Source organism: Octopus sinensis, linkage group LG1 (assembly GCF_006345805.1).
Source record: "Octopus sinensis linkage group LG1, ASM634580v1, whole genome shotgun sequence".
Lineage (NCBI taxonomy): Eukaryota > Metazoa > Mollusca > Cephalopoda > Octopoda > Octopodidae > Octopus > Octopus sinensis.
Window position 1 is genome coordinate 161803698 of NC_042997.1, and position 22500 is coordinate 161826197.

Sequence of the window (22500 nt, forward strand, 5' to 3'; positions counted from 1 at the left end):
ACTAGATGTGCGTAATTTGATGTTGATATAATAATTCATAATTTACGAGGATGACATCAAACTGTAATACGTTGTGATTGATTCCCAACACGTAATCCAACTAAATATTCAATATACTGTATAAAATGTCCTAGACCACATTACAGTCAAGATTTTCGTCTACTAGGTGATTCAGCAATAATCTCTTATTTCGAACATAAATATGAAAACGAAATGAAGCAATAAGATACTTATCAAAAGCAGACAAACGAAGGAACTGACACCAGACATGAGTTAGAGACATACGAATTATCCAAAGATTATATATTGCACCAAGAAAAAGAACAAAGCAAATTAAAAGCTATGCATAATAGTCGCTTTGGAGGTCAGAATTACTAAATGTCATGTACGTTAAATATAAATATACAGATACGCTCTAGATATTGCATATCATTCCCACCATGATCATGTAGCACAGTTGGGATGCTGTAACAACATGTACTTTATTTTTAATTTTTATTTACATATTTCACGTGTGAACAGTGAAGCCAAACACTGAAAGCGATCAAAATCATTCTCAAATAGACTCACCAACTGTAGATTCAATTTCAGATGGTTTTTCTGAACGAAATAAAAAATTATAGTACAATAAGTACATAGGTGAAATAATTTGTACACAAACACACATTCGTGTCTAAAATTTTATAAATGCTTACGCATGTTATGGTAGCTTATTGCATCTTAAATATGCCTTTGTTATATTGATATTTCATTTACAAACTTTACATCTCACTAAGTTTAACTGAAGCATATTTACCGGTTTTATTTACTCTTTTACAAATACTACAAATTTATTTGAACCAGAAATATTTCCTAACAATAAATTTAAAATTGCAAAGGGAAACTTATCAGTATGTGCTTACCAATTCGGGATTCGGTTTCTTGAATAATTTCTGTGGAATTAACAATACCAGGTTTTAGCTTTTGTCTTTATCAATTAGTAAAATGAACAAGGCTTTGCTCTCAATATATACAATTAAATCTACACGGAGATATTCGTCACGAAACTTCTATAGAAATTATTCTATTTTTGCATACTATGCAGAACATGATTTAATATTAAATATTTTAAAAGCAAATATGTCTTACATATTAGTTCATAGCTAGGCAAATTATATAATCAATCTTCATTTGAATAAATGTAATAGCTAAAAATATAACGAATGACGTACTTATATATTTTCATTAAAACTACTTAGGAAACACTTACCAACTGTGGCGTCGACCTCAGTAGGTTGTTCTGAACATAAAATAAAAAGATTGTGACAATAGAGAACTAAAATCCAATACAATGAAAAAACAAATGTATGTAATATATATATATATATATATATATATATATATATATATATATATATATACATACATACAATACATACATATACATACATATACATACAATACATATATATACATATATATACATATATACATATATATACAATATATACATATATATATATATATATATATATATATATATATATATATATATATATATATATGAAAGAAACAAATTACAAAGTCGGTATTTATATTCTTTCAATCCATTTCAAATTGTGGAAATTCCCTACAAATACATAGATGCATTCGCATATATAAAACATAGTAAAAATTCATAAGTATTTATAAAATATATAAAAATGTATAAATATATAAAAATTTATAATCATATAAAATATAAATACACGGATGTACTTGCGAGGCAGAATGTCCGTATTAGAATCAATGAGGAGGGTAGATGAGAAAGTTAGTATTAAATGATATAAGAGGAATCCTGAATAAGTGCAAAATTTTGACCGCCGTATCGGGAAGATATCGGTTGGTATGAACCAGCTAACTCCCACATAGCTTTTTCTTTTGTTAGCACACAAATATGTTATTAGTGCCAAGAAAAAAGCTTACTTAATAAGATATGTCATGTCGTAATTACCTGTAGACATAAATATCTTTCAACTTTTAAATTCCTGCCCAAAAATAATTAGCCTATATAGGTTTTAATCTAGTCATATTTTGGATTCATCTTAAAATACTATTATATATAGTGTGGCAACGTATCTTAACATGTAACTTTAATTCTAATTATATCATCCGCATGAACTGTATGGTCCGATAAAGCATTGGTCTTTTTTAAAATTCTCAAATCTTTCATGTATTAAAATTTTAACTCTTTGAGGCTTTTAACTCTGATGAGAGGAGTACAGAAAATTGCTATGGTTGGTATGAGCTCGCTCATACATACCGATATCTTCTCGAAACGACCGTCAGACTTTGCACTTATTCAGGATTACTCTTAAATCATTTTATGCTAACTTTCTCATATACCCTCCTCATTGATTCTAATATGGACATTCAGCCTTACAAGTACATCTATGCCTTTATAAATTTTTATATATTTATGCATTTTTATATATTTATCTATTTTAAAATTCTTATGAGATTTTACCATGTCTTATATATATATAAATGCATCTATGTATATTGTGGACAATTTCGACAATTTGAAATGAATTGAATGAATATGAATACCGACTTTGAAATTGTTTCTCTCTTTCTTAATTTTATAGTCTTGAAGCTCTATTAGAGCGCTAATCAGTTGTGCTGTATAAAGTGGATAACTATACCATTTACTTCATTATACACTCACACACACACACACACACACACACACACACACAAACATATATATATATATATATAATACTAGAGGTTAAACGTTCTGACTATTCTTAAGCGGATCATATACAACTATCATGGTGGAACTTTATCTAAATGAAAATTGATACTCATGGGATATATAAACCAAATATACTTAAGCAATTGCAACATTAACTACACTAACACAATTGCAATTTCAAAACGGTTATCGCAGAAAAATGTCATATTCTAATACATATTATGAAAAGTTTCTGAATAGCATACCTGTACGAGTTACCTTTTCCGTTACAATCTCTGCGGAATTAACGAAACATGTAGTTAGATATTTGAAAGAAAATTTATGAGAGAATGCATCGTTGTTTTTATGAATCTGTCATTTGGTGATGCATTACTTTAAAATCGATAAACAGAATATTATATAAATATTATATCTTCAGACTTATACATGCGTACATATTCACACAGAGAGACAAATGTATATATTTGTTCAGAAATATGGAAATAATAAGAAGCGGTTTTAAGTATGAGACAAGGTTTTACCGGACCGGAGATAAAGACACGTTGTCTCATTGATTAACAGGAAAACAGAGCGAATTTCTGAGATTAAAGCAGGGTCATTGACTATGAGGTATGAATTCTAAGATATTTCGATGCGCCAATATACAGCAAAAAGAGAGATTCGATCAGAGTGCAGATATGGTGGTGTGTAGAGTCGACAGCAGATGATGCGTCGTACGTAGTTGCCAACAGTGCGAGCTGTATGGGTGTATATGTTTTGGTGTGTGTGGTGTATGTATGGGTTGCATGTGAGTGTGTGTGTGTGCGTGTACTCACATTATTCTGACACTAGATGTGCGTAATTTGATGTTGATATAATAATTCATAATTTACGAGGATGACATCAAACTGTAATACGTTGTGATTGATTCACAACACGTAATCCAACTAAATATTCAATATACTGTATAAAATGTCCTAGACCACATTACAGTCAAGATTTTCGTCTACTGGTGATTCAGCAATAATCTCTTATTTCGAACATAAATATGAAAACGAAATGAAGCAATAAGATACTTATCAAAAGCAGACAAACGAAGGAACTGACACCAGACATGAGTTAGAGACATACGAATTATCCAAAGATTATATATTGCACCAAGAAAAAGAACAAAGCAAATAAAAGCTATGCATACATAGTCGCTTTGGAGGTCAGAATTACTAAATGTCATGTACGTTAAATATAAATATACAGACACGCTCTAGATATTGCATATCATTCCCACCATGATCATGTAGCACAGTTGGGATGCTGTAACTACATGTACTTTATTTTTAATTTTTATTTACATATTTCACGTGTGAACAGTGAAGCCAAACACTGAAAGCGATCAAAATCATTCTCAAATAGACTCACCAACTGTAGATTCAATTTCAGATGGTTTTTCTGAACGAAATAAAAAATTATAGTACAATAAGTACATAGGTGAAATAATTTGTACACAAACACACATTCGTGTCTAAAATTTTTATAAATGCTTACGCAAGTTATGGTAGCTCATTGCATCTTAAATATGCCTTTGTCATATTGATATTCCATTTCCAAACTTTACATCTCACTAAGTTTAACTGAAGCATATTTACCGGTTATATTTACTCTTTTACAAATACTACAAATTTATTTGAACCAGCAATATTTCCTAACAATAAATTCAAAATTGCAAAGGGAAACTTATCAGTATGTGCTTACCAATTCGGGATTCGGTTTCTTGAATAATTTCTGTGGAATTAACAATACCAGGTTTTAGCTTTTGTCTTTATCAATTAGTAAAATGAACAAGGCTTTGCTCTCAATATATACAATTAAATCTACACGGAGATATTCGTCACGAAACTTCTATAGAAATTATTCTATTTTTGCATACTATGCAGAACATGATTTAATATTAAATATTTTAAAAGCAAATATGTCTTACATATTAGTTCATAGCTAGGCAAATTATATAATCAATCTTCATTTGAATCAATGTAATACCTAAAAATATAAAGAATTACGTACTTATATATTTTCATTAAAACTACTTAGGAAACACTTACCAATTGTGGCGTCGACCTCAGTAGGTTGTTCTGAACATAAAATAAAAAGATTGTGACAATAGAGAACTAACCTCCAATACAATGAAAAAACAAATATATGTAATAAAAATTTTTTCATGATCGTTTAACTACACTATATTTCGGGAAATAGCTCAATTCTTTAACATGCTTGCATGTTAAGTTTATCCATGTATCTTATACATAGATAGAGAGGGAGAGAAAGAGACAGAGAGTGATGATGATGATGATGATCATCATCATCATCCCTATGATCATGATGATTTCCTCATCTTGTCAGATGTTAGCCCTCTCACATTCAGCTTAATTCTGCTGTTTTACTTTCATCCTTGCTTATGCACGAAGATTTCCTTACCACACAACTTTATAAATTACAAAACGAATCAATGAATTAAATAATAGCGAGACATCTGTACCCCACTGGATTTAAGTGACGACACCTTGAACAACACATTTCCCACTCACTCGGCCGCCATAGTAGGTTCCAGTGCTAAGCGTTGCATGATGACAAGTACTATTTTGACAGCAAGATTTACGTCAGTTTCTTTCTCCTAGAAGAGCTGCCTTCCCCCGCAGGTTAGTCAGAAATAACAAGAGATTTCTCTACTCCACGTAAAATGTATTTAACACGCAGATGGGACGACCCTAACAGGCATTAGCGGTCCGGATAAGAACGGATGCAGTCATCTGGTGCATTTTAAATGCAGCAACCGCGCGCGCACACACACACTCACACACAAACGCATAAACGAAAGTGTATAACATAGAATTTCTTATCTATTGTATAAATTTCTAATGTAGAAAATTGCTCACCTCTGGGACGCTCTTCCTGCGTCACAATATCTGTGAAATTAATGATATAATATTGCAATTTCATATCATTATTTGCGAATATAAAGTTAACAAGAATATTTAAATTAATGGATAACTGGGAATCCTTAAAATCATTACTAATTAAATATAAACGTAAGCTTTGAAAGAAGTGACTCTTCCTTTCAATTCGAGTGAAAAAATTTAACATTTCAAATACACATACCCTTTATAATTACATAAAAGCATTCATCTCAAACATTGTATTTTCGTAAGATCAGATATTATGAAAACGGCAACGTTAATATCAAACACTAGCGTAAATCAATTAGACATTACTCTGGGCATATTGCACACTATATTTGATACATAACACAGAAATGCCAAAATATCTAAAACAATTACCCATTATAATATATATTATATCCTTATGCAATAAGATCCCTACACTTTTCCTTAGAATATGTACTGTTACGATAACATTTACATTGTTATATTCTCCACAAAATACTTATATGACAAAAAAAATAGGAAACTTTTTCCTTAACTTCAATTTTGTTAAAGGAACGGTAATATATCGTCTAACCTATCATATACAAAACACAGTCCTTAAATGTATCATAGAAAGGTCCAAAATATATAATTTTCATTAGCAACGTAGAATATAACAAAAACACTACACAAGAAGATATGAAAATATCAAAACGTAATCACGTGAGAATAAATTATCTCACTCACCAGCTGTAGATTCCACCTCCGAACGTGTTTCTAGTGAAAGATAAATGTAAAATGCGTCTATGTACTGACTATGCAGACATTGGTAAAGACATATATACTAAATATTTCAGACGTACACTCTTTACAAGAATATATATATATATATATATAAAATAAATATAAGAGAGTGGTCACTATATGGCTCACTTAGTGACCACTCTCTTATATTTATTTTGTAAAAATATTATAATATGTTATAAAATATTATAATAATCCAGGTTCTCGGAGCACTAGGCCACTTGGTGTTGAATAGATATACTAAAATTAGTATCTAATTCTCTCACCCTTATTAATTAATATATCTATATATATATATAAATATATATATATACATATATATATATACATACATATATATATGTATACATAAATATATACATATATACATGTATATATATATATATATATATATATATATATATATATATATATATATATATATATATAATTATGAAAGAAACAAATTACAAAGTCGGTATTTATATTCTTTCAATCCATTTCAAATTGTGGAAATTCTCTACAATATACATAGATGCATTCGCATATATATAACATAGTAAAAATTCATAAGTATTTATAAATATATAAAATGTATAAATATATAAAAATTTATAATCATATAAAATATAAATACACGGATGTACTTGCGAGGCAGAATGTCCGTATTAGGATCAATGAGGAGGGTAGATGAGAAAGTTAGTATTAAATGATATAAGAGGAATCCTGAATAAGTGCAAAATTTTGACGGCCGTATCGGGAAGATATTGGTTGGTATGAACCAGCTAACTCCCACATAGCTTTTTCTTTTGTTAGCACACAAATATGTTATTAGTGCCAAGAAAAAAGCTTACTTAATAAGATATCTCATGTCATAATTACCTGTAGACATAAATATCTTTCAACTTTTAAATTCCTGCCCAAAAATAATTAGCCTATATAGGTTTTAATCTAGTCATATTTTGGATTCATCTTAAAATACTATTATATATAGTGTGGCAATGTATCTTAACATGTAACTTTAATTCTAATTATATCATCCGCATGAACTGTATGGTCCGATAAAGCATTGGTCTTTTTTTAAATTCTCAAATCTTTCATGTATTAAAATTTTAACTCTTTGAGGCTTTTAACTCTGATGAGAGAAGTAAAGAAAATTGCTATAGTTGGTATGAGCTCGCTCATAAAAAAACCGATATCTTCCCGAAACGACCGTCAGACTTTGCACTTATTCAGGATTACTCTTAAACAATTTTATGCTAACTTTCTCATATACCCTCCTCATTGATTCTAATATGGACATTCAGACTTACAAGAACATGTATGCCTTTATAAATTTTTATATATTTATGCATTTTTATATATTTATCTATTTTAAAATTCTCATGAGATTTTACCATGTCTTATATATATATATATAAATGCATCTATGTATATTGTGGACAATTTCGACAATTTGAAATGAATTGGATGAATATGAATACCGACTTTGAACTTTGTTTCTCTCTTAATTTTATATTCTTGAAGCTCTATTAGAGCGCTAATTAGTTGTGCTGTACAAAGTGGATAACTATACCATTTACTTCTTCATTAAACACTCACACACACACACACACATACACACACACACACACACACACACACACACACACACAAACATATATATATATATATATATTATACTAGAGGTCTAACGTTCTGACTATTCTTTAGCGGATCATATACAACTATCATGGTGGAACTTTATCTAAATGAAAATTGATACTCATGGGATTTATAAACCAAATATACTTAAGCAATTGCAACATTAACTACACTAACACAATTGCAATTTCAAAACGGTTATCGCAGAAAAATGTCATATTCTAATACATATTATGAAAATTATCTGAATAGCATACCTGTACGAGTTACCTTCTCCGTTACAATCTCTGCGGAATTAACGAAACATGTAGTTAGATATTTGAAAGAAAATTTATGAGAGAATGCATCGTTGTTTTTATGAATCTGTCATTTGGTGATGCATTACTTTAAAATCGATAAACAGAATATTATATAAATATTATATCTTCAGACTTATACATGCGTACATATTCACACAGAGAGACAAATGTATATATTTGTTCAGAATATATGGAAATAATAAGAAGCGGTTTTATATGTATGAGACAAGGTTTTACCGGACCGGAGATAAAGACACGTATGTCTTCATTGCATATTAACAGGAAAATAAGAGCGAATTTCTGAGATTAAAGCAGGGTTCATTGACTATGAGGTATAGAATTCTAAGATATTTCGATGCGCCAAGATACAGCTTCTATACGGTAGTTTCGCCAACAGATTTGCGAGCTAGACAGTCAAATGTATGGGTGTGTATATGTTTTGGTGTGTGTGTGTGTATGTATGGGTGTGCATGTGAGTGTGTGTGTGTGCGTGTACTCACATTATTCTGACACTAGATGTGCGTAATTTGATGTTGATATAATAATTCATAATTTACGAGGATGACATCAAACTGTAATACGTTGTGATTGATTCCCAACACGTAATCCAACTAAATATTCAATATACTGTATAAAATGTCCTAGACCACATTACAGTCAAGATTTTCGTCTACTAGGTGATTCAGCAATAATCTCTTATTTCGAACATAAATATGAAAACGAAATGAAGCAATAAGATACTTATCAAAAGCAGACAAACGAAGGAACTGACACCAGACATGAGTTAGAGACATACGAATTATCCAAAGATTATATATTGCACCAAGAAAAAGAACAAAGCAAATTAAAAGCTATGCATACATAGTCGCTTTGGAGGTCAGAATTACTAAATGTCATGTACGTTAAATATTAATATACAGATACGCTCTAGATATTGCATATCATTCCCACCATGATCATGTAGCACAGTTGGGATGCTGTAACTACATGTACTTTATTTCTAATTTTTATTTACATATTTCACGTGTGAACAGTGAAGCCAAACACTGAAAGCGATCAAAATCATTCTCAAATAGACTCACCAACTGTAGATTCAATTTCAGATGGTTTTTCTGAACGAAATAAAAAATTATAGTACAATAAGTACATAGGTGAAATAATTTGTACACAAACACACATTCGTGTCTAAAATTTTTATAAATGCTTACGCAAGTTATGGTAGCTCATTGCATCTTAAATATGCCTTTGTTATATTGATATTTCATTTACAAACTTTACATCTCACTAAGTTTAACTGAAGCATATTTACCGGTTTTATTTACTCTTTTACAAATACTACAAATTTATTTGAACCAGCAATATTTCCTAACAATAAATTCAAAATTGCAAAGGGAAACTTATCAGTATGTGCTTACCAATTCGGGATTCGGTTTCTTGAATAATTTCTGTGAATTAACAATACCAGGTTTTAGCTTTTGTCTTTATCAATTAGTAAAATGAACAAGGCTTTGCTCTCAATATATACAATTAAATCTACACGGAGATATTCGTCACGAAACTTCTATAGAAATTATTCTATTTTTGCATGCTATGCAGAACATGATTTAATATTAAATATTTTAAAAGCAAATATGTCTTACATATTAGTTCATAGCTAGGCAAATTATATAATCAATCTTCATTTGAATAAATGTAATAGCTAAAAATATAACGAATGACGTACTTATATATTTTCATTAAAACTACTTAGGAAACACTTACCAACTGTGGCGTCGACCTCAGTAGGTTGTTCTGAACATAAAATAAAAAGATTGTGACAATAGAGAACTAACCTCCAATACAATGAAAAAACAAATATATGTAATAAAAATTTTTTCATGATCGTTTAACTACACTATATTTCGGGAAATAGCTCAATTCTTTAACATGCTTGCATGTTAAGTTTATCCATGTATCTTATACATAGATAGAGAGGGAGAGAAAGAGACAGAGAGTGATGATGATGATGATCATCATCATCATCATCATCCCTATGATCATGATGATTTCCTCATCTTGTCAGATGTTAGCCCTCTCACATTCAGCTTAATTCTGCTGTTTTACTTTCATCCTTGCTTATGCACGAAGATTTCCTTACCACACAACTTTATAAATTACAAAACGAATCAATGAATTAAATAATAGCGAGACATCTGTACCCCACTGGATTTAAGTGACGACACCTTGAACGACACATTTCCCACTCACTCGGCCGCCATAGTAGGTTCCAGTGCTAAGCGTTGCATGATGACAAGTACTATTTTGACAGCAAGATTTACGTCAGTTTCTTTCTCCTAGAAGAGCTGCCTTCCCCCGCAGGTTAGTCAGAAATAACAAGAGATTTCTCTACTCCACGTAAAATGTATTTAACACGCAGATGGGACGACCCTAACAGGCATTAGCGGTCCGGATAAGAACGGATGCAGTCATCTGGTGCATTTTAAATGCAGCAACCGCGCGCGCACACACACACTCACACACAAACGCATAAACGAAAGTGTATAACATAGAATTTCTTATCTATTGTATAAATTTCTAATGTAGAAAATTGCTCACCTCTGGGACGCTCTTCCTGCGTCAAATATCTGTGAAATTAATGATATAATATTGCAATTTCATATCATTATTTGCGAATATAAAGTTAACAAGAATATTTAAATTAATGGATAACTGGGAATCCTTAAAATCATTACTAATTAAATATAAACGTAAGCTTTGAAAGAAGTGACTCTTCCTTTCAATTCGAGTGAAAAAATTTAACATTTCAAATACACATACCCTTTATAATTACATAAAAGCATTCATCTCAAACATTGTATTTTCGTAAGATCAGATATTATGAAAACAGCAACGTTAATATCACACACTAGCGTAAATCAATTAGACATTACTCTGGGCATATTGCACACTATATTTGATACATAACACAGAAATGCCAAAATATCTAAAACAATTACCCATTATAATATATATTATATCCTTATGCAATAAGATCCCTACACTTTTCCTTAGAATATGTACTGTTACGATAACATTTACATTGTTATATTCTCCACAAAATACTTATATGACAAAAAAAATAGGAAACTTTTTCCTTAACTTCAATTTTGTTAAAGGAACGGATAATATCGTCTAACCTATCATATACAAAACACAGTCCTTAAATGTATCATAGAAAGGTCCAAAATATATAATTTTCATTAGCAACGTAGAATATAACAAAATCACTACACAAGAAGATATGAAAATATCAAAACGTAATCACGTGAGAATAAATTATCTCACTCACCAGCTGTAGATTCCACCTCCGAACGTGTTTCTAGTGAAAGATAAATGTAAAATGCGTCTATGTACTGACTATGCAGACATTGGTAAAGACATATATACTAAATATTTTCAGACGTACACTCTTTACAAGAATATATATATATATATATATATACATATATATATATACATACAATATATATGTATACATATATATACATATATATATATATATATATATATATAATATATATATATATATATATATATATATATATATATAATTATGAAAGAAACAAATTACAAAGTCGGTATTTTATATTCTTTCAATCCATTTCAAATTGTGGAAATTCTCTACAATATACATAGATGCATTCGCATATATAAAACATAGTAAAAATTCATAAGAATTTATAAATATATAAAAATTTATAATCATATAAAATATAAATACACGGATGTACTTGCGAGGCAGAATGTCCGTATTAGAATCAATGAGGAGGGTAGATGAGAAAGTTAGTATTAAATGATATAAGAGGAATCCTGAATAAGTGCAAAATTTTGACGGCCGTATCGGGAAGATATTGGTTGGTATGAACCAGCTAACTCCCACATAGCTTTTTCTTTTGTTAGCACACAAATATGTTATTAGTGCCAAGAAAAAAGCTTACTTAATAAGATATCTCATGTCATAATTACCTGTAGACATAAATATCTTTCAACTTTTAAATTCCTGCCCAAAAATAATTAGCCTATATAGGTTTTAATCTAGTCATATTTTGGATTCATCTTAAAATACTATTATATATAGTGTGGCAATGTATCTTAACATGTAACTTTAATTCTAATTATATCATCCGCATGAACTGTATGGTCCGATAAAGCATTGGTCTTTTTTTAAATTCTCAAATCTTTCATGTATTAAAATTTTAACTCTTTGAGGCTTTTAACTCTGATGAGAGAAGTACAGAAAATTGCTATAGTTGGTATGCGCTCGCTCATAAAAAAACCGATATCTTCCCGAAACGACCGTCAGACTTTGCACTTATTCAGGATTACTCTTAAATCATTTTATGCTAACTTTCTCATATACCCTCCTCATTGATTCTAATATGGACATTCAGCCTTACAAGAACATCTATGCCTTTATAAATTTTTATATATTTATGCATTTTTATATATTTATCTATTTTAAAATTCTCATGAGATTTTACAATGTCTTATATATATATATATAAATGCATCTATGTATATTGTGGACAATTTTGACAATTTGAAATGAATTGAATGAATATGAATACCGACTTTGAACTTTGTTTCTCTCTTTCTTAATTTTATATTCTTGAAGCTCTATTAGAGCGCTAATTAGTTGTGCTGTACAAAGTGGATAACTATACCATTTACTTCTTCATTAAACACTCACACACACACCACACACACACACAAACATATATATATATATATATATATATTATACTAGAGGTCTAACGTTCTGAGTATTCTTTAGCGGATCATATACAACTATCATGGTGGAACTTTAATCTAAATGAAAATTGATACTCATGGGATTTATAAACCAAATATACTTAAGCAATTGCAACATTAACTACACTAACACAATTGCAATTTCAAAACGGATATCGCAGAAAAATGTCAGATTCTAATACATATTATGAAAATTTTCTGAATAGCATACCTGTACGAGTTACCTTTTCCGTTACAATCTCTGCGGAATTAACGAAACATGTAGTTAGATATTTGAAAGAAAATTTATGAGAGAATGCATCGTTGTTTTTATGATTCTGTCATTTGGTGATGCATTACTTTAAAATTGATAAACAGAATATTATATAAATATTATATCTTCAGACTTATACATGCGCACATATTCACACAGAGAGACAAATGTATATATTTGTTCAGAATATATGGAAATAATAAGAAGCGGTTTTATATGTATGAGACAAGGTTTTACGGACCGGAGATAAAGACACGTATGTCTTCATTGCATATTAACAGGAAAATAAGAGCGAATTCTGAGATTAAAGCAGGGTTCATTGACTATGAGGTATAGAATTCTAAGATATTTCGATGCGCCAAGATACAGCTTCTATACGGTAGTTTCGCCAACAGATTTGCGAGCTAGACAGTCAAATGTATGGGGTGTGTATATGTTTTGGTGTGTGTGGTGTATGTATGGGTGTGCATGTGAGTGTGTGTGTGTGCGTGTACTCACATTATTCTGACACTAGATGTGCGTAATTTGATGTTGATATAATAATTCATAATTTACGAGGATGACATCAAACTGTAATACGTTGTGATTGATTCACAACACGTAATCCTACTAAATATTCAATATACTGTATAAAATGTCCTAGATTTATTACAGTCAAGATTTTCGTCTACTAGGTGATTCAGCAATAATCTCTTATTTCGAACATAAATATGAAAACGAAATGAAGCAATAAGATACTTATCAAAAGCAGACAAACGAAGGAACTGACACAAGACATGAGTTAGAGACATACGAATTATCCAAAGATTATATATTGCACCAAGAAAAAGAACAAAGCAAATTAAAAGCTATGCATACATAGTCGCTTTGGGGGTCAGAATTACTAAATGTCATGTACGTTAAATATAAATATACAGATACGCTCTAGATATTGCATATCATTCCCCCCATGATCATGTAGCACAGTTGGGATGCTGTAACTACATGTACTTTATTTTTAATTTTTATTTACATATTTCACGTGTGAACAGTGAAGCCAAACACTGAAAGCGATCAAAATCATTCTCAAATAGACTCACCAACTGTAGATTCAATTTCAGATGGTTTTTCTGAACGAAATAAAAATTATAGTACAATAAGTACATAGGTGAAATAATTTGTACACAAACACACATTCGTGTCTAAAATTTTATAAATGCTTACGCATGTTATGGTAGCTTATTGCATCTTAAATATGCCTTTGTTATATTGATATTCCATTTACAAACTTTACATCTCACTAAGTTTAACTGAAGCATATTTACCGGTTTTATTTACTCTTTTACAAATACTACAAATTTATTTGAACCAGAAATATTTCCTAACAATAAATTCAAAATTGCAAAGGGAAACTTATCAGTATCTGCTTACCAATTCGGGATTCGGTTTCTTGAATAATTTCTGTGGAATTAACAATACCAGGTTTTAGCTTTTGTCTTTATCAATTATACGATTAATATATACGATTAAATCTATACTGAAATATTCGTCACGAAACTTCTATAGAAATTATTCTATTTTTGCGTACTATGGAGTCATGATTTAATATTAAATGTTTTCAAAGCAAATATGCCTTAAATATTTGTTCATAGCTAGGCAAATTAAATAATTAATCTTTATTCGAATAAACGTAAAAGCTAAAAATATAAAGAATGACATATTAATATATTTTCATTAAAACCACTTAGGAAACACTTACCAACTGTGGCGTCGACCTCAGTAGGTTGTTCTGAACATAGAATAAAAAGATTGTAACTATAGAGAACTGACCTCCAATACAATGAAAAAAACAAATATATTTTTTTTTTTAATTTTCATAATCGTTTAATTTGAGTCTGTGAACGCGTGTGTGCATATGAATATAAATACGTTAAATTTTACAGAACTTTCTGATAACGTGTCTGTTGATTCTTTTGTTATTTATATCCTTCCTGATGAGATTAATGCATTGCTGACCATAATTTATCATGTCGGACTTTCATTTTTGGAGTGCATCCGTGGTATATATGTAAAACTTTCAAGATATAGACGGTTTAACAACTTCCCTAGCGTTCGTCTCCTTATTCACTTTTCCTACATTTATATATGGATATACAAATATATATATATATAAAACTTACATTAAATTACTTGTGGAAAATAGATCACTAATTCTAACAACTTATGAAAACGTTCTTAACTACTTACTACACAGAATCTATTTTGTCCAATAATAGTTGCACAATACTGCCTTGTGCCAGTATGCTATATGTCTTCAAATCATCCCTAAAGATTTATAAATATATCAAATCATTACTGAATTATTACTAAATATTTATAAATGATATGTCAGACAATCACATACAAAGTTTATTTATATCTATTATAATGTTATCGAAGAGAATATCGCTTACCTCGAGGAAGTTCCTCCTGTGTCACAATATCTGTGAAATCAATTAAATATTCTTGTTGAATCTCACGCTTCATATAATACATAAAAGTTAAATGTAGAATGTATTCCGGTTTAACTAACATACGTCACTTACGCGAGAAAAAATGTTTTTCTTTCGACTCTAGTCTTTGCAATACAAACACACATGTTTTGAAATCATGTGAACATTCTTTACAAAGATTATTGGATGATATAATACGTTATATTAAAAAGTTATATGTTTCTAGCTTCTAAAATATTTATGCGAAAAATGGCATATGTGGTAATTATTATAAATTTGTTATATGAAAGTTACTATAACACGCATTCAACCAATTGAGCACATACTATCATTCAGATATGTAACTAAACAAACTGACGGCACATTATTCTTTATCAATAACGTAGAATTAGCAAGAAACTATAAAGTATAAAATTTTATGTCTTCTTGTGTTCAACAAGCAGAAACGACGAAATCTTTTAATAATAATCTCTCACTCACCAACTGTAGATTCCACCTCAGACCGTGTTTCTAGTGAAAAAAAAGGTATGTATATCTCTATCAGAGTGATAACTTACAGAAAATAATACTGACGAACACTAAATATAGTGAGGAAGAACATATTAGATATTTTTCTGTTATCCCAAAAGATAAAAAGTTTTATAAAGCCATTTTTTAGTAAAATTAATAATCTTTTCATAAATGACGAAGCGATGGGCTAGATTTTAATTTTAATCTATAATTAAATAGTGCTGAAGACTTAGTAATTTATATATCGATGACGGTATATTGTGTACGGAAAATTACGCAGTAACTTACCTGTACGTGTTACTTTTTCCGTTACAACTTCTGTGGAATTAATAAACACGGAGTTAAAATTTCAGAAGATACTTTATAAATGAATACATGATTATGCGTATTATGTGTTTATATGTATCAGGCGTATTATGCGATTATATGAAAAGGTGTATGGATAGCTGCTCAAAACAATTGATCGAAATACTACACACTGAGAATAATTCACCAAACTACTACTTATAGAAAATAGAAAAATAACAGCTTATCAAAGTAACAGAGGCCCCAGTCAATAATTAATTGAATGTATTTGAAACAGTAATTATTTTGTTTCGTTTTAAGAAAAAAACTATAAGTCAAAATGTAAAAACTGATGCAATTTACATCGGCCTGTGTGTGCGCGTATTAATTAGTTATACAATCAAAATCATTACCATGATTTTAAGTCATTAATTCAATTATAACAAATTTTAAATTAGCAGCGATGGTTGGGGAAAAAAGAGATGTTAACATGAACTACAGATATGTTCAGACTACAAAAATAAGACACACACATGTGTGTGTGTGTGCTCATGTATGTGTGCCTTTATACAAACGTACATATATATGCGTACAAGTATGAGTGTATATATATATGTGTGTGTGTGTGTGTGTGTGTGTGTGTGTGTGTGTGTAAACAGACATACACACACATACTTACATATATACACACACACACACATATATGTAGTAAATTGCATGAGAGATAATGTTTAATGGGATTGCCTCAAAGCATGCAACTACTTTTTCTTCCAGCACTACTGTGAGAACAACATCATCTGCACTATGCAGAAAATATACCGATAAAAACACCCAAACCATCGTAACATGACGTCGAAAACGCAGCCAAGGCTTGGATCTTGTGCCACGTGATACTAACACTTATACGGTGCATCTCTTTTATCTTAACCGGTCGAACTATATTTAACATTATCACGAAACAAATCAAGGGAGGGTGGAATACCACATAACATTCAGGCGATACCTGCACGATTCTCCCAGTGGAACATCAGAAAATATATTTATTCATGTGCTTAAAAATATAAATGTTGGTATACATACATACATACATACATACATACATACATACATACATACATATATACATACGTACATACGTACATACGTACATACACACATACATATATAACCTTAGTAAAATCATTATCACAGTGATAAGTTTGTTATTTTGCAATATGTCTTCTAACTACATTTATGAAGAACCTTCTTTGAATCGACTGATGAAAATCTTTCAAAAATTCTTCAGCATTTGAAACTAGTAGGAAGTACTTCCAAAATTTATATTCAATTAATACAAGTCTCTATCAATATTATCAATTAGGAAAATAAAGGAAAGTTTATATCCTGACAAATATATTGTGAATTATGTAACATATTCTATTTATATTGAAGCTTACATATATTCCTACGGATGTATACATGTATGTATGAATATACATACATATATATACACATATATATATATACGCACGCATATATATACATATGTATATATATATATAAACATATACATATAAATACATATGTATATATATATATGTACGTATATACATATATATACATATATACGTATGCACATTATATATATATATATATATAAATACACATATCGTATATACATGTATACATATATACGTATGTACATTATATATATATATATATATATATATATATATATATATATATATATATATATATATATATACACACACACAACTAAATGGGGGGGAAATTTGAGCTGATGCATTTTGGAAAAAAGACTATGCTAAAAGACCCATTCTCTCTTCCTTCAGGGGAACCTCTCACACCATCTAATTATATCAGAGACCTAGGAATAACTGTTGATAACAACCTCAGTTAGAGTGCCCACATCAACAATAAGGTCGATATAGCTCGTAATATGATCTCCTGGATCCTATGTATCTTCCGGTCCAGAGGACAAGGTGTCATCATTCCACTTTTCTCCTACTTTGTATGGTCACACCTTGAATACTGCTGCCGCATACGTTTGAACAGAAATCATTACATGAGCTTATACACACTTTTTTATGATTTTTAATGTGTATACATTACGTCCGTGGTGAGAAGCAACTTTCATTAATTTAGAAATGAATTCTTTTCAAGAGAAACAGAGGATTTTAGATTTATTAAAATTAACGAAAAGAAGATGTAGTGGAGAGTGAATTTGATCGTAGTCATAACGGTTGAAAACTTCGAACATGTTTCGGCTTTATTCGATTACCTCAGATAAAGGATATACGTCAGTAAAATAATAGCTAGAAAAGTACAAATAGTAAAGTGAGTGTTAACCTAGTTTAGTGAGAAAAATATCATTTTATCTCTGTTTTGTTTCTCTTTGCCGTTTGCTTGTGCGCGCGTGCGTACGTGTGTGAGTGTCTGGTAGGATTTTAGGCCACTGATTAATTCAATAATATACCATATTTTAGATGTTAATCTGTATTGCGTCACGTAGTGCTGTCTTCTGGGCAAGCGTATTTTATCATAACCCGAAACTACAGCAGAAAATATCCACATAGTTGGAAAATTCTTAACCACACACCCTTAGCTGCGCTCTACAGGATACACTCCTTTCTTACTTCTATTGATTTCAGAGGCTCTGAAAACGGTCATGTGCGCTGCTCTTTCTCTACTGACTAAGTCATAAAAATTAATCATACACATGAGCTATGAAATTTTACTTAGAGCATTAAAGATGCATGTAATAACAGAATCGTTCCTTTTGGAGTGATATGATCTGAATATAAACAGTAAAAACCAGAATCGAAAGTATTAATTATTGAAAGTCAAAATACATAAAAGGCAGTTTCAAGTCAGCATTTTGGCTTGAAAATAAAAATATTCTTACGTTACTATTTATCCGTGAACTTGTGCGATGGATCATTAAATATTATTGTAGCTAGCATTTCTACAAGCAATGACACAACATATACGTCAGATAGTTAGTCAGACATTTTGTCAGTTGCCTACAAACTACAGAAGAAAGTTATTCAGAAATACAAAAATGAAATAGAAACTAATACGCTGACAATGAAAGCAAAAAGCAAGATATCTATAGACAATAACGTCTCACTCACCGACTGTAGATTTCACCGCGAAAAGTTTTTCTGGTGAATGGCAGAAATTTACAATGACATTAAATACTTTAGAAGATTCATGAGCAGCAGAAATTAAAACTACATATTTACAAAATAATTGCCCTTTCACTAAAATACTATCTGCTAAATCCAATTAATCATTACAAAGAAAAATGAAAACTATTGCCTTAGTAGAGAACAGTAAATTATGTGTGAGGCAATTATAATCTTAAAACAAATCATAAACTAATCGTAATATCATTATAACAAAAACATTTAATTATAGCAAAAGACCTTTAAAGAAAGAAATTTCAAGTATTTTTTATTTATATGAGTTGTATTGTGTAACGGTTCCAACAGAATAATCGGATACTTTTATAGGTTGATCACCAAGACATTGTACTACCCTAAGCATACACATAGAAAAGAAATAAACCTACACCGTCATGCACACATTCAAATATGTGTCTATGGGATTATGTATCTATATGTTTGAATGCTTACATGAAAATCTGTGTTAATATTGTTATTTTAACATGGTGAAAGCAATATAATTTGATTATTGATAATATAATCTATTACTATAATTAAATCAATGGCATATATTATACTGCAATGTATCGAAAAGATGTTACAGTGATATGAAGAACGATACAAATGTTTAAACTATATGGAGTAACTATCAATGTAAATGGAAAATCTAGTTCTGTACTATTTGGAAATGAGAACGAGAACACATTAAGCACCAGCTATATTTATTATGAAGAAGAGCCATGCAAATCACATGTTAACATTTTCTGATCGTTTCGAAATCACAGATAAGTAAACATCATGTTGATTAATGTAAATGAAAAATGAATTTTAATTTCCTAAATATTAACCATCAACCAAAGCAACAGAATTAAGAGCATATGAACGACATAATTATCTTGCAATTACTTTGAATACTACGTAGTATATTTTTACAGTATTAAATGCTTGTACGTGCATAGAGTAAGTATCGGATCCTTCTGATATACAATAGATGCACGTAACTGCGGATTTTCCTTAGTTTGAAAGCATAAATTTAAACACAGACAGCAAAGCGAAATATAAAAAGCAAGGTGAGTTGTGATATATGGCACTCACCATATGTGGAGTCGACATCTGATGGTTTTTCTGAAGGAAATTATAAAAAAAATTCCAATAATTATCTAACTGAAATATCACATATCTAAACAAATGATGAACATATACATTCTTCAATTCAAACAATACACACACACACACACACAGGCACGCGCGCACACACACACAGGTGCGCGCGCGCGCACACACACACACACACACACAGAAGCGCGCGCGCACACACACATATTTATATCAGTTATATGTCAGTATCTATGTTCTCTTATAAATATATTTTAATGAAATAAAAGTGTTTCAGCTATTGAGTGAAAGGAATTCAATCACGGCAATGATGTGCATAGAATACTGGCTTCAAATTTTGGCACAAGCCAGTAATTCTGGGGGTAAGGTTGATTACATTGATCCCAGTGCTCAACTGGTACGTATTTTATCGACCCCGAAAGGGATGAAAGACAATGTCAACTTCACTGAATTTGAACTCAGAAAGATATGCCGCTAAGCATTTTGGCCGGTGTACAAACAATTCAGCTGGCTCACCGCCTTAATGTACACAGACTATTACTAGATGAAACTTTCATCTTGAACAATAGAGATTTTTCGTCGTCAAGATCGAAGTTAGAATCAAGAATAGCTACGGGCTCGCTTTTAAAAGAATCTTAATTAAATATCAAGGTGACCTTGAATAAGCAGATCTATAAGCCAGAACAACGCGAGATGAAGTGTTTTGCTCAAGAACACAACGCACCACATAGACCAGAAATTGAAACAATGATTCCGCGATTGTGAGTGCAATACCCTAATTACTAGGCCATGCGCCCTCCCTAAAATTGCATTATATTTATTAGAATGAATGCAAATCAAGAGGATCATTCCTTTCAATTGCAAATTTCTTGGCATGTGGTACTTAAGCAGTTGATATTCTATGCAAATAAGGCGACAAGCTGGTAGAATCGTCATCACACCGGACAAAATGCTTAACGTTATTTCGTTCAACTGTATGTTCTAAGTTCAAATGCCACCGAAGTCAATAAAATAAGTACCAGAGAAGTAACTGGGGTCAATGTAATCGACTTAACTCTTTCTTCGAAATTGCTGGCCTTGTGCCAAAAATTGGAGTCAATATTTTATGTAAATGATATATATATATATAAATATATATATATATGCTTATAGTGACCAAATATATGCAAACTGTTTGTTAAGTGCAGCATTTTATAAAGTTATTGTTTGTACATAATTGAATATGAAACAGTACATCAGAGAATATGTTTGAAAAGTAAGTTTACATTTCGTGATTACTAAATTAGATAGCAAGTCAAATTTAAATAGAAAATATACTGACAAATCTAAAACAACTTTTCAGACTTTTGAGATATAACTACTAAAAATATTGCTTACCTCCGCGCACTATTGTTTCTCTTATCGTTTCTGTGAATTCAACCAAATTAATAATTAGCTCTTAATTTAACATGTTTTGTAAGATTAAATAATTAAATACTGAGGCGAGTCAAAAGTTTTGCAATATTTGCATACGTGTTATATTGTGGAGTGTAAATCACGTGACTGAAGCAGTTCAAGCCATGGAGGATACT

The 22500-nt window shown here is 30.4% G+C and overlaps 1 protein-coding gene across 1 annotated transcript in view; it reads right to left on the minus strand.

Moving 5' to 3' along the window:
• The window catches only part of LOC115210729 (titin), a 678167-nt gene that overhangs the window by 456030 nt on the left and 199637 nt on the right, over window positions 1-22500 (minus strand). The window contains exons 106-129 of the mRNA XM_036506041.1: window positions 22307-22336; window positions 20909-20938; window positions 19781-19810; window positions 16650-16679; window positions 16332-16361; window positions 15813-15842; window positions 15119-15148; window positions 14791-14820; window positions 14460-14489; window positions 13339-13368; window positions 11665-11694; window positions 10098-10127; window positions 9752-9781; window positions 9419-9448; window positions 8295-8324; window positions 6358-6387; window positions 5623-5652; window positions 4792-4821; window positions 4445-4474; window positions 4112-4141; window positions 2962-2991; window positions 1250-1279; window positions 903-932; window positions 571-600 (exon numbers count right to left, since the gene is read on the minus strand). Coding sequence (XP_036361934.1) covers window positions 571-600; window positions 903-932; window positions 1250-1279; window positions 2962-2991; window positions 4112-4141; window positions 4445-4474; window positions 4792-4821; window positions 5623-5652; window positions 6358-6387; window positions 8295-8324; window positions 9419-9448; window positions 9752-9781; window positions 10098-10127; window positions 11665-11694; window positions 13339-13368; window positions 14460-14489; window positions 14791-14820; window positions 15119-15148; window positions 15813-15842; window positions 16332-16361; window positions 16650-16679; window positions 19781-19810; window positions 20909-20938; window positions 22307-22336 — 720 coding nt within the window. The remainder of the gene's footprint in view (window positions 1-570; window positions 601-902; window positions 933-1249; window positions 1280-2961; window positions 2992-4111; window positions 4142-4444; window positions 4475-4791; window positions 4822-5622; window positions 5653-6357; window positions 6388-8294; window positions 8325-9418; window positions 9449-9751; window positions 9782-10097; window positions 10128-11664; window positions 11695-13338; window positions 13369-14459; window positions 14490-14790; window positions 14821-15118; window positions 15149-15812; window positions 15843-16331; window positions 16362-16649; window positions 16680-19780; window positions 19811-20908; window positions 20939-22306; window positions 22337-22500) is intronic.